This window comes from Myotis brandtii, unplaced genomic scaffold (genome assembly GCF_000412655.1).
Source record: "Myotis brandtii unplaced genomic scaffold, ASM41265v1 scaffold2514, whole genome shotgun sequence".
Taxonomy (NCBI): domain Eukaryota; kingdom Metazoa; phylum Chordata; class Mammalia; order Chiroptera; family Vespertilionidae; genus Myotis; species Myotis brandtii.
In genome coordinates this window covers 298,194-311,238 of record NW_005359533.1, presented here as the reverse complement: position 1 = coordinate 311,238, position 13,045 = coordinate 298,194, and the positions used below count along the sequence as shown (strand labels likewise).

General features: G+C 51.6%; 1 protein-coding gene and 1 long non-coding RNA gene across 7 annotated transcripts in view; one reads left to right on the top strand and one right to left on the bottom strand.

Annotated features, from left to right (window-relative positions):
• Window positions 1-6: 6 nt before the first annotated feature.
• Window positions 7-12,153, top strand: ALAD (aminolevulinate dehydratase). Of its 6 annotated transcripts, none has more exons than XM_014540976.1 (13): window positions 7-107; window positions 5,714-5,754; window positions 5,856-6,029; window positions 7,773-7,823; window positions 8,306-8,402; window positions 8,775-8,910; window positions 9,022-9,105; window positions 9,206-9,294; window positions 9,570-9,625; window positions 9,713-9,800; window positions 9,889-9,975; window positions 10,536-10,665; window positions 11,302-12,153. In XM_014540976.1, the coding sequence occupies exons 3-13, from the start codon at window positions 5,917-5,919 to the stop codon at window positions 11,358-11,360; spliced, it is 990 nt and encodes a 329-aa protein (XP_014396462.1). In that variant the 5' UTR covers window positions 7-107; window positions 5,714-5,754; window positions 5,856-5,916; the 3' UTR covers window positions 11,361-12,153. The 6 variants fall into 6 exon arrangements, with proteins under 6 accessions (XP_014396462.1, XP_014396460.1, XP_014396463.1 ...); XM_014540974.1 differs by having other exon boundaries at window positions 7-112; XM_014540977.1 differs by having other exon boundaries at window positions 7-112; window positions 7,607-7,823.
• Window positions 8,905-13,045, bottom strand: part of LOC106726356 — a 26,581-nt gene continuing 22,440 nt past the window's right edge. The window contains exon 3 of the long non-coding RNA XR_001362419.1: window positions 8,905-8,995. This is a non-coding gene — a long non-coding RNA (uncharacterized LOC106726356). The remainder of the gene's footprint in view (window positions 8,996-13,045) is intronic.

Below are 13,045 nucleotides of genomic sequence, written 5' to 3'. Positions count from 1 at the left end.
GAATTGGCCGCTGCTTCCGGGAAGCAGCCCGCCCCTCGTGCACCCGGAGAGACTAGATTGAGAGCGAGGGAGCGGTGGCGGGAGCGTAGGCTCGCAGCTCCGAGGAGGTAAGGTAAGCGGGGGCCGGACGCGGGGAGATGGCGGAGGCGGAGGCGGAGGCTGTGGCACCGCGTCCCTAGACCCACAGTGTGCTGTGCGCCTGGAGCGCTGGCAGCGCAGCCGGGGATCCGTCCTTTGGGGCCGGTATTTGGGCTCTTAGAGGTAGATTGCCCGGCTGCAGCCGGGGTAGGGTCTCCGTGGGGCCATAGTCCTGGAGGGCACGCGTCCAGTCCTTGGGGTTTCCTCCCTTGGACACCCCTGGAGCAGACTCTCTCAGTGCAGAGCGCGAGGTACATCGCCGATGTGGGAGGATGGTGGAACTGTATCAGCCGTTTTGTGCTAGGCTTGTACGTACGTGCATTGGCCCATTGAGTCTCTACAACAGCCCATTGAGGGCGATTCAAGTCCGCATTTACCAGATGAGGCAACTGAAGTCACACAGCTGGGAAGTGACAGCTAGAACAGACTCCAAAATCCACACACTTTATTATCGTGCTGCCAGCTGCATCCAGGTCCAGAGTCACGGGTCGGCTTCCCTCCCCCACCCCCTTCACCCAGAGTTCTCCACAGCCCAACTCTGCTGAACTTAAAGTATCAAGGGGTAATAGCGGGCATTGAAAACTGGGCTGCTGCAGACCTGAATTCTAGCCCTAAATTTGCCACTACCCCCTGCACGATCTTGGGCCTGTGCTGTCCTTCCTTGAACCCAGTTTCGCCATCATTTCGATGTCTGCTGCAGACCTGAATTCTAGCCCTAAATTTGCCACTGACCCCCTGCAGGATCTTGGGCCTGTGCCTGCCCTTCCTTGAACCCAGTTTCGCCATCATTTCAATGATGTAATCAACAAGCTTTAAGGATCCTCTTAGCCAAGATGTCTTAGGAGTCTGTGGACCTGGCTAATTCTCTTCATAGCTCCAAATGGCTAAGCCGGAAGAAACTGGGCTCTTCCAAGGTCTCTAGGTCATGGCCCAGGTCTCATTCTTCTCTTTAATTCTTGTGTGTAGCACTGGGACAGGCCTAGAGTAGACATTCAGGAAATGTGAGTTGAATAAACAAGTCGGTCCCTTGTCATAACTGCCTAACAGCTGCTGTCCTGGGCCCCTCAGGGGCTTTGGATTTTTCAGCCCTGGCCACCTTCTACCTAGCTGGCCCCTGACTGCCTCCTCCCCAGCTGGTGGCAGAGGCTGCTGGAGCTGGCAGTAGCTCCCAGCCCTCTGTGCCAAGACCATAACCTCTGGAATCCTCCCCTGAGCACAACATGGGGGTGCTCAGACGCTGCAGCTCTTTCTCAGTCCCTCCTGGTAGCAGCTTTTAGGGCCCAACTTAACTTACTTCCAGGTTGGGGAAGCTGCCTTCTAAGAAAGGAGATACCTTTACAACCAGTTTGAAAAGCTACTTATTCCTCAATGTCCCCTCTTCCCTGAAGCCATCCTTGACTCCCAGAGAACACAGATCCCTCCCACAGCACCTGGTCCACCCCTCGGTTTTAGCACCTGTGTGGTGAGGAAGGCAGTGATCCCATCCCCACCCCCACCTGGGATGTCTTGGAAGACCTTGGAGCCCACACAGGTTTGAATGAAAGTTCTCCCTTCTGGGTGTGTGCAGAGGCACGGGTGTGATGGCACGCCTGGAGATCTAGTTCCAGATCAGTTCTATTCCTAATATAAAAGTAGCTACGTGTTTACTGTGAGACTAGGCACATACCTGTTCACTATCTCTAATCTCTGCAGCTTTGCCAGTTTGATTAACTCCCATTTTATAGAATCTGAAAGGCTAGCAACCTTTCAGAGTCACACATTGAGCACAGACCAGACCTGGGGCTCTTTGACCCTGAAATGTAGGTTTTTTTTGGACCACCCTATACTGCCTTCTGTTTAAAGCTAACCTGTTCTAATGTGGCTGAGCATAGGTGCTGGGTCCCATGGTGACTTGCTCTTGACTTCAGTGAGGTGTGACAGGGTTTAAGCAGTGACTTGCAAGCTCCCTTGATTTGAGAGAAGTGCCCTGCCAAGTGTATGAAAATCTCCCAAACCTCCACCTGGCTTTTGCTCCGCAAACAGAGATGCAACTCTGTTGCTCAGGGGTGTTTTTCTACCCCACACATATTGATTCAGCACCTGTTGTGACAGAATGACCATGTGTGGTGCAGGGTTTGGCACTGGACTAGAAGCCAGGAGATCCCGTGCTCAAGCCCAGCTCTGTACCTGACTCACTGTGTGATATCAGACAGGCCCTGTTGCCTCTGCATCCAATTTCCACATCAGAATGAACGTGATAAACAGGATTGGTGATTTTCAACTTAACTTTTTTATTACTGATACCCGTTTCTCAAATCAAATCTCCCTGAACCCTAAACTTAAAATACAACAACACACAGATATTAAAGCGGAACTGCCCTAGTGAGGCCTCTCCCTCGACACTCTCACCCTCCCTTGTCCCCCACCTCCTGCAAAGCTCCTAGGCAGCCCTGCCCTGTTGCTGCTGATAAACAGAAGGCATTTATTTGCTCCCTCAGCCTTCTAAAGTAGAAGCGAGAATGAAGCCAGTGGAATGCAGCTCTGGATTCCAGAAGCTGGGAGCTGCCACAAAGGTTGCTGCTATCTGAGACGTGTGTAGACCCAGCTTCAGAATCTGATTTGACTCCAGAATGACATTGAGCAAGTTACTTAACCTCTCTGAGCCTCCATTTCCTTATCTCAATTCTTGTCTCCTTGTTTTCTCAGCTCTCCAGCCACCAAAGCAAAGCAAAGATAGTCGAGGCAGAGAGGTGCCTGCTGAATCAAGTGTTTACCAGGACTAGTAGATAAAACCGAGCACTCATTGTCTAGAACAAATTCAAATTCTGGCTGTTACTAACTAGCTGTGTAGTCTTGGGCAGGTGACAGCCTCTCTGAGCTAGGCTAATCCCTGGCAGACCTGGGAGCAAAATCTTTTTTTTTTTTAATATTTTTTATTGATTTTATAGAGAGAGGAAGGGAGCGGGGAGATAGAAACAGCAATGAGAGAGAATCATGGATAGGCTGCCTTCTGCCCGCCCCCCACTGGGGATCAAGCCCACCACCTGGACATGTCATTTTTTATTGATTTTATAGAGAGAGGAAGGGAGCGGGAGATAGAAACAGCAATGAGAGAGAATCATTGATAGGCTGCCTCCTGCATGCCCCCCACTGGGGATCAAGCCCACCACCTGGACATGTCACCTGACTGGGAATCAAACTTTGGACTTCTTGGTACACAGAACAACACTCAACCAACTGAGCCACACTGGCCGGGCTGAGAGCAAAATCTTGCACAAAATGGTCACTCGGGACTTTGTAACTGCTGAATGATTGCTCATTTGGGAGTTGGGACATTTCGGGGAGGCCTGGCTTGCTCCTGAGTCAGATGATATGGTGGCTCAAGGGTGGGGTGGTAGGATGGGGCCCCGTGTGGCTCCTGATAACCCCAATCCTGACAGAAGGCGAGTCAGATAAAAAGAGGCCTGGGAGACTGGGGGGAAAGGTATCATCCGTGTACTAAAGGACTCCCCAGGCCAAGGGGATGTGTAACCTCGGATAAGTCCCTGCCTTTCTCTGAGCCTTGAGATCCCATTCACACAAGGAGAGATGAGTGGCTCTTGATATTTTTTCTTCCCTACTTGGCTACTGAGTGTCCCCCCAGGCACCTTGCCTGAAGGTGGAGTGGAAGTACATTAACCACCAATCTGTAAAGGTGTCTTCAAACTGACAAACCAAGCAGGCAAGTTCATTGACTATAACAGAATTTATTATAGGGTCATTTACTTATTGAAGTTTGGGTCAGAGCAGAAGAGACAATCCATCCGACCCTGCAGATTATTAGCTAAACTAATAAACCTTTTGTAGTATAGCTGAACTACTAATGATTGACAAGACTAAGGGACAAAGAATGCAATGAGACAGGTCTTATGATTGCCAACACCAAGTTTGATACTTTATCTTGTTTGCTGTGCCATTCTGGTCACTTACTGACAGGAATCTATGGTTACACTATGTGAATTTATAGGACACAGCTAATCATTAACTGTGAGGCTTTGGTGCTGGCTGAGACGAGTTAGATCAGAGTTCTCAGCATGGAAAAACAAAAGCAGGGATGCAAAGATGGAGTCACTTTTGTTCACATCGACATCTGTACACTCCTCCAAAAGGACGTCTCTAAAACGGAGCTCTCCACCTCCTCTCCAAGGTCTGCTCCCCACTACCCTCTTCCTGCCTGGTCCCTGTCTCCATTGCCCTCCAGGTCAGGAAAGCGTCCCCCCCACGAGACTGCCTCTTGGCCGCCTTATGGCCCTTCCTTCTCCACCCCTCTGGCTCCACATCCTCTGTGCTCCTCTGCTTCCCACCTGCTGTGCTCAGGCTGTCAGGATTTTCTTCCTAAAGCCAGGCCCTGACCAGGCCACCCACCCACCCCCATTAGAAACCTTCCTGTCCCCAATCTGCCCCCCTCCCCTCCATACACACCTGGTTCCATTGATTGCCTCCTTAGGTCCTAGGAACAGTCCATAGCCATCCCTCCTTCCCTACCTTTACTCCTTTCTTCTCTTCCTGAGGGAATATTCTCCCCTTTCCTTCTAACTAGCTGAACCCACTCATCCTGCAAAACCAGTTCAAGTCCTCATCTTCTTTCAACAAGCTTCTTCTGACCTCCAAACTCACATTGGAACTCATAGTTCTTTTAGGGTAGGTTCCACCTCTCCGAGATGCACTCAATCAGCCCTACCTCCCAGGACTGTAGTGCCAACTCAATGAGAAACCATGTGTGCAAGTGCCCAGTGTGGCCTGGCACACAGTAGGTGCTCAAGAAACAAATGCTACTGCCCCAGCTTCCTTCTATCTTACATTTATTTAGCATTTAGGACATATTGTCTGGTATTTCATGTAATATTTACTATGTGGCAGAGTGTGTGGGGAAGACAAAAAATGAACTCACGATAAGCCTGCAGAAGCTCTGTCTACTGGGACAAGATAAGATATAGTCACAAAGACCTGTTATATAAGAGAAAGTGTGACCTGGGCAAGAAGAGAGGCTTTAGTGGGAGAGGGAAGGAAGGAGTGCCTTGTGGACAGCCAGGTAGGATTTGGGGCTGGAGGAGTGGAGAGAGCACAAGCCTTCTAGATAAAGGGAGCAGGGTGAGCAGAGCCAGAAGCTAGCCACATGTGGCTTGTGCTTGGGGAGTAGCAGGAAGTTTGAGGGCTGGAAAAGACGGCATCAATGGCCACTCTACAGGGTGTGCGTGTGTGTTGGGAACCACTATTTAATCCTCTTAGTGTGTGTCCTGCCTGACCAGTCCACGTACGAAGGGTAGAATTACAGGGAGTTTTTTACTTTGGTTTATCTAAACTTTCTGCCAAGTACATGGACATTTTTCATGGAATAAACAAAGTATAAATGTTGGCTAGATCAGTGTTCCTCATACTAATTTCCATCCAGGCCAGATTGATTTTTTTGATAAAATAAAAATGAATTACTAGAAAAAATATTATTTAAAAAGAAAAAGAGAGGCCATATAAGTATGAGCCCAAATTTTGTATTACTGGTTCAAATCGCTATGAAAGTTTCTTAAGGCCTCCTTTCATTTCTCTACTTATCTTATAGAACAGCAAGGACTGGTGAACCACACTCAGAGGAACACTGAGGTAGAGAGCAGATGCAGGAATCCAGAAGAGCTTGGGGGGTATATGACCGCCTCCTGGGGACAGGGACCATGTCTCACGTTCCTCCTGTTGTCCCCACATAGCTGAACACCCAGGAGCCCTCAGTTCCAACCAGCTGGCTACCCTGTACCCTGACTGCTCACCATGCAGCCTCAGTCTGTTCTCCACAGCGGCTACTTCCACCCACTGCTTCGGACCTGGCAGGCAGCCGCCACTACATTCAGTGCCTCCAACCTCATCTACCCCATCTTTGTCACGTGAGTCCCCAGTTTTTTTTTTGGGGGGGTGGGGTGGGAGTGACAGTGACCAGAGCAGGCATCTGTTTGCAGGTGATAAAGTGAGATGTCAGTTTGGAGCTCAAGGTATGGGTTAAGGACAGCTGTCTTAAGAATGAAACAAACCTTGAGAAGAATTCAATCTTCCCATTTGGAAAATAAGAATAAGTCTTACCTGCCATCCTGAGCTTTTGCAGTATGACAGAAGCTGGGAAGGTATTCTGTAGATTGTAAAGTGCTATGTACATGTAAGAGGTGGTAGTCATGATTATTAATAACTAGAGGCCTGGTGCATGACATTCGTGCACTGGGAAGGAGGGGGGTCCCTCAGCCTGGCCTGCACCCTTTCACAGACCAGAAGCCCTCCGGGGATGTCCTGGCTCATGTGGGGAGCAGACTTAAGCTGTCAGTCTTAGTGCTGCCTTCTGGCTGAGCGGCGCTCCCCCTGTGGGAGCGCACTGACCACCAGGGGGCAGCTCCTGCGCTGAGCTTCTGCCCCCTGGTGGTCAGTGCCCATCATAGTGACCGGCCCTTCAGTCGATTTGCATATTACCCTTTTATTGTATAGCATAGCAACAGCTGACATTTATTGAGAACTCACTGTGTACCAGGTACTATGCTAAGCATCTACATCTGTTATCTTTCAGTCCTGACAGCATCCATATGAGGAAGGTATGAATATTATCCCCTAGATCAAGGGTGGGGAACATCCACCCTCAGGCCTATGAGGCCTGCAAAATCATTTGATATGGCCCTGCCAAGGCATTAGGGGTGAGTTAATTAAATGTTTGACCAGATATAGCAGGCTAATTTTTTTTTTTAAATATATTTTATTGATTTTTTACAGAGCGGAAGGGAGAGAGATAGAGAGTCAGAAACATCGATGAGAGAGAAACATCGATCAGCTGCCTCCTGCACATCTCCTACTGGGGATGTGCCGGCAACCCAGGTACATGCCCTTGACCGGAATCAAACCTGGGACCCTTCAGTCCGCAGGCCGACGCTCTATCCACTGAGCCAAACTGGTTTCGGCAACAGCAGGCTAATTTTTAAGTTGATAATTGTTTACGGCCTGCAAATGATCTTATAAATATCCAAATGGCCCTTGGCAGAAAAAAGGTTCCCACTCCCACCCTAGATTGTTATCTCCTTGAGGGCAGGGATTTTTGTCTGCTTTGTTCACTGTTATACTGTCAGAGCCTAGAACAGCACCTGGCACATAATAAGTACTCAATAAATATTTGTTGTATGAATGAATGAATGAATGAATCCACCCAGGATATAAAAAAAGGGCCTGAGGCTCAGAGATGGTACACCCTCATTTAGGCCCTGTGCTGGCCCTGGGGCCACAGGCGAAGGGACATGGCACCCATGTAAGGTCAAAAAGCTAAGAAGGTCACCCAGTCAGTACTAGTAAGTGACTGTGATAGTAAGTGAGGACCTTCTGACTTCAGAGTCCCAAGTTCTTAACCACTTGAGTGTTTCCTATGATTGCTTGTCTTTTAGTAAGGTTGCTCTTGCTGTCACTGTTATTCTTGTTGTTCCTATTATTATTTCAGGCCCTGGGCTTGGCCAGGCAGGGGGACCAGACACTGGACCCTATCCTCCTCCCAACATCTCCACTTCCATATTCCTTCCCGGCTCCCCAACCATCCCCCCTAGTCACCCCCTCACCACTGGCCCTTTCCACAGCTACCAATCCATAGCCCACCCCCACTCTTACAGGGATGTTCCTGATGATGTACAGCCTATTGCCAGCCTTCCAGGAGTGGCCAGGTAGGAGACATGGTGGGGAGGGAGGGGGATGATGGAGGGAGAGATTTTATACGTGGAGGTGCCAGGAAGCAGAAGCAGAGCCAGGAGGTAGAAGATCCGGAGAGTCTGACTTCAGCTCAGTAGAGAGAAGGGTTTTGTCAGGGTCAAAGTTGTTCCACACAGAAGAGGCAGCCTTGCAAAGTAATGGGCTACCCATCACCAGAGACATCATAGCAGAGTCTTGGAGAGGAGAGCTTAACTTCAAATGGGAGTTCAATAAAAGAACCTTGGCGGGGCCTTTTGCAGCTGAATCCCATAGTCTGCCACTTGGTGCCTCAGTTTACCCATCTGTTTGTTGGGTACGTTCCTGCCCCCACCCCCTGTACTATGGGGCTTAAGACCTCCTAGTACCAAGTGCCACTTGGCTCTTAGTAGAGGCACAGTGTGGCAGGGTGGGGAGGGCCTTTGTCAGGGGCCTGCCTCACTGCAGCCCCTCCTCGCAGGTATGGTGTGAACCGGCTAGAAGAGATGCTGAGGCCCCTGGTGGAAGAGGGCCTGCGCTGCGTCCTGGTCTTTGGTGTCCCCAGTAGAGTTCCCAAGGTGAGGAATCGGGGGAGGTATTAGAGGGGCGGTGAAGGGGAGGTTGGGTGAAGGTGAGCTGAGGTTCCACACTGACCACACCCTCATTTAGGCCTTGTGCTGGCCCTGGGGCCACAGGTGAATGGACATGGCCGCTGTTATTAAGACAGCACCCATGTAAGGTCAAGAAGCTAAGTAGCACTATGACACCCTGACTGGGCAAGTCAAGTCCCCTGTGCAAAATGGGGAGAGTCCTTACCGTGCCTCCTCGTCCAGAGGCCGAGAAGGTGATAAAAAGGAGAGGGTGGGGACTGCACTCTGTGAGGGCCATTGTGCCTCCCAAAGGCTTCATGGGACAGACACACTACTGCTTTGTCCTTTCCCTGTCACTAGGATGAGCGGGGCTCTGCAGCGGACGCTGAGGACTCCCCGACTGTCGAAGCAGTTCGTCTGTTGCGCAAGACCTTCCCCAGCCTGCTGGTGGCCTGCGACGTCTGCCTGTGCCCCTACACCTCCCATGGTCACTGTGGTGAGTTCCCTCCCTCCACCAGCCCTGCTGCCACCCGCACTCCCACTGCCCAGTTCTCCCCACAGTGGGACAGGCCAGGGGCTCCCTAAAATCCAGCTGTCTGACATGCAGGGCTTCTGAGCGAGAATGGGGCTTTCCAGGCCAAGGAGAGCCGCCAGCGGCTGGCAGAGGTGGCTCTGGCCTATGCCAAGGCAGGTGAGTGAGCCACCAGCAGGGATGAGAACCTCTGGGTCAGGGAGGTGGCGGAGTAGACAGGAGGGTCCCAGAGTCCTGAAGGCCATCCTCCCTCCCTCAGGATGTCAGGTGGTAGCCCCGTCAGACATGATGGATGGACGCGTGGAAGCCATCAAGGAGGCTCTGATGGCACATGGATTTGGCAACAGGGTAGGAGCAGGGGTGGGGGGAGGGGTGTGGGGAGGTGGGGAGAGCAGAGAGGCCTGCCCCCACATCTGCCAAGAATCACAGAACTGAAGACAGACAGGACAAGGTCTTTGGGATTGTCTCGCCCTCTGCTCCTGAGATAGGGAAATCAAGGCCCAGAGCTCCAGTGGGACTAGAGCGCAGGCACTCTGCTTCCCAGCCTAGGTCCCTTTCCTGTACGTGACCCTAGAACAACTGGAAAGGGCTGACTGAGCGCAATCCCCACGTTCCCTCCACAGGTATCGGTGATGAGCTATAGTGCCAAATTTGCTTCCTGTTTCTATGGACCTTTCCGGTGAGTGGGGATGGGCTAGGGTCTGCTGTTAAAGCCCTGACCCGTTAGCCCAAAGCTGAAGCCCTCCCTGATGTTGCTGCTTCCCAGGGACGCGGCTCAGTCAAGCCCAGCTTTTGGAGACCGCCGCTGCTACCAGCTGCCACCGGGAGCACGAGGCCTGGCGCTCCGAGCAGTGGTGAGTGACCAGAGCTTGAGCCCCAGCTAGCCTGTCCCCCTCTCCCCTCGCCTCCCAGGCACTGCCCACACCCTACCTCATTCCTTAGGACCGGGATGTCCGGGAAGGAGCCGACATGGTCATGGTGAAGCCGGGATTGCCCTACCTGGATATTGTGCGGGAGGTGAAGAACAAGGTGAGCACAGAGCAGAGACAAGGGGGGCTCAGGGAAGTGAGAGAGTGTGTCCACGGGCTCTGGGACCTTAGATTGATGGACTGCAGAATCTCAGAGTTGGAAGCAATCTGCCCCTGGACAGGAATCCTCCCCTCCCTGCCCCTGCCCAGGAGCCACCAGTGGGCAGAAGCCTTTGAACAGCTCTGCTCTAACAGTTTAAGAATGGGTCCCGCCCTAACTGGTTTGGCTCAGTGGATAGAGCATTGGCCTGCAGACTCACCGGTCCCAGGTTCGATTCCAGTCAAGGGCATGTACCTTGGTTGCAGGCACATACCCAGTGGGGAGTGTGCAGGAGGCAGCTGATCGATGTTTCTCTCTCATCGATGTTTCTAACTCTCCATCCCTATCCTTTCCTCTCTGTAAAAAAATCAATAAAATATATATATTTAAAAAAAAAAAATGGGTCCCCAGCAGTGCCTCAGGGCATGGGGCTCAAGATGGTCAAAGGTTGGGCAGGGAACAAGGGACACTCCCACGGGGACACCCACCCTCCACTTCTGCCTACTGCTGCTTCTCTGCAGCACCCAGAGCTCCCTCTGGCCGTGTACCACGTTTCTGGAGAGTTTGCTATGCTGTGGCACGGAGCCCAGGCTGGAGCGTTTGATCTCAAGGCCGCTGTACTGGAGGTCATGACTGCCTTCCGCAGAGCTGGTAAGCTGGCAGGGGTGGGGTTTTTGACCTGTGACACAGACTAACAGGCAGTTTGCCCAGAGATGGAAATGAAGTCCTGAAACAGCCTGGAGTCTTAGGCCCAGAGGTAACAGTGATCTAAACAGACACAGGCTGAGAGGAAAAGATATGACTGTAGAACAGAACATGGAACAGAGAAGCAAGCAGAGCTCTCTATTATTTTTTGGTTGTGAGACCTTGGCCACTTCTCTGAACCTCAGTCCTGTCTATAATAGAGATAAGATACCTGGTAGGTGGTTGTCATGTGGGTTAAATGAGATGATAGGTGTAATCGGCATATGTTCATCACTCCATAAATGCGAGCTGGTTTTATTGGTATGGCACACAGTGTGGGAAGGGAACTTACAGCTTATCTGCTTCCCCACTGGGCATTTTATTCATTGGCGAATTGAGGTCCAGAAAGAGAAAATGACTTGTCCACAGTCACAATCTAGAGCGCTAGAACTGACTAGCGCTGGGCTCAGTCTTACGTTGTGAAACCCACTAACTGTGCCTCTTCATAGTAGCTGCCTTCCCTGCTGGCCCTCATTTCCCAGAAGGTATGCCCAGAGCTGATGCCCGCCCCCCTCCCCTGTTTCCTGTTTCTCTCCCACAAAGGTGCCGACATCATCATCACCTACTACACACCTCAGCTTTTGCAGTGGCTGAAGGCATGATGGAGAGAGTGTGCACGACCCAAGAACTAGAACTTTACTGAGGCCCCGGGGCCTTGGAGAAGTGAAAACCAAAGTGAATGCTGCTTTTAGAACTGTGCCCTTGTGCCCTTTTCCTGCCAAATCTTACCACTGTCAGCCACATCTTCCTGGGCCCCGCCAAGCTTCTCCACCCTCCCCTGTGTCAGCCCTGAGGCCACCTCTGCCCCTCTAGCTCCTTCCTCTGGTGTTGCTTCCGTTTGAAAGCTCTCACGAGCACAGGTTTGTGGGGCCTGGGCAAGGAGTTTGGAGCATTAGGCGAAGAGGAAGACAGTTGGATCGTGGCTCCTCAGAAGCTGTGGAAAGCCCAAGGCCTCTGGCAGCATGCCAGATCTGCTGGACATTGGGCCTGGGGCCTAGATTGACATTCCTGAGTTGAAAGTTGAGACTTGCTGCGATTCCACAGGAAGGCGATTCCCACACCGGCCAGCAGTTGCCAGGCTGCCTGCGATCTGCTCTACTCTGAGCCATAAACCCCAGACAAGAATTACTCATTAACGAGCAGAAACATTGCCAGGGGATCAAAATTCAGAAGCAAAGAGAAAGTTCTTGATTGTTGGAGATGCCACCCTTCGAAAAGGCTTTTTATTAAAGAGATATTTTTTGAGAGCGTGTTTTCTGTGCCCAGGCACCGTGCTGGGTACTGAGGATCTAGCCGGACAGCCCTCAGCTTGTCTCTCTGCATGGAAACTATACCAAGAGAATGGGAGAGACAGGCCACAAGAAAACAGACAAATAAAGCAGTTACAAATTCTAATAAGTGCCTGGAAGAAAATAAAAGGGTCTGAGATAGAGAATAACAGATGGGGGGAAGAGGGGCCTCCCTGAGGTCCAGGGAAAAGGAAGGGTCCTTACAGAGCAGAGGGAAGCGCCAGAAGCTGTGAGAATAACACCAAGTGTGCAAAGATCCCGCAGAGGAGCATGGCAGCACTGCTGGGAGCTGGGCGCTGAGAAGGGTGGTGACAGGGCTAGAGGTTAGAAAGGTGGGTCCCGCACGTTTTAGGAAGCTTGGGTTGTATTTTGCATCTGATCCAAAGACAACTAAAGCAGCTTAACCTATTATGTATGGTCCAATTTCCCACATTCCGCTGCTATGGGAAAAACGGAAGGGTGTGAGAAAAAGAGCCTTGTTAGGCTGCTGCAAACCCCAGGGAGCAACGGTGGTGACCTGGACCACGGTGATAGTGGAGAGGGGAGGAAGCCAATGTATTCGGGATACATTCTAAAGACGAGCATGAATACCTTCTTTTCTTTCACTAAAAAAAGGGCGGGGGGCAGTTAAGTTACTGCAGAGGACTCTGTCCTCAGCAGATTGTCCTGAGTTAGATAAGTTTCCAACTGAAAGCAATTCCTTCCTGGTGCCGACAGGGGACCCAGAGCAGAGAGGAGCTTTGCCTTGCCCAAGTCCACACGGCACTCGGCAAGCCTCCCGGGACCCACAGCCCCTCTTCCCTAGTCAGCCTGAGCCCCTCCCAGGAGTGTCCCAACCCCAGGAAGACGGAGGGGCTGGGAGAGGGAGGCGGGGGGCAGAGGCACAGAGGGTGCACGGTGACGGTGAGACCCGGGTTGGGGACGGAAGGGCTTAAGATGGGGATCGGAGAGGGTGTGAGAGTTTCCTAGGGGCGGAGAGGGAACCTAGGAGCACGCGG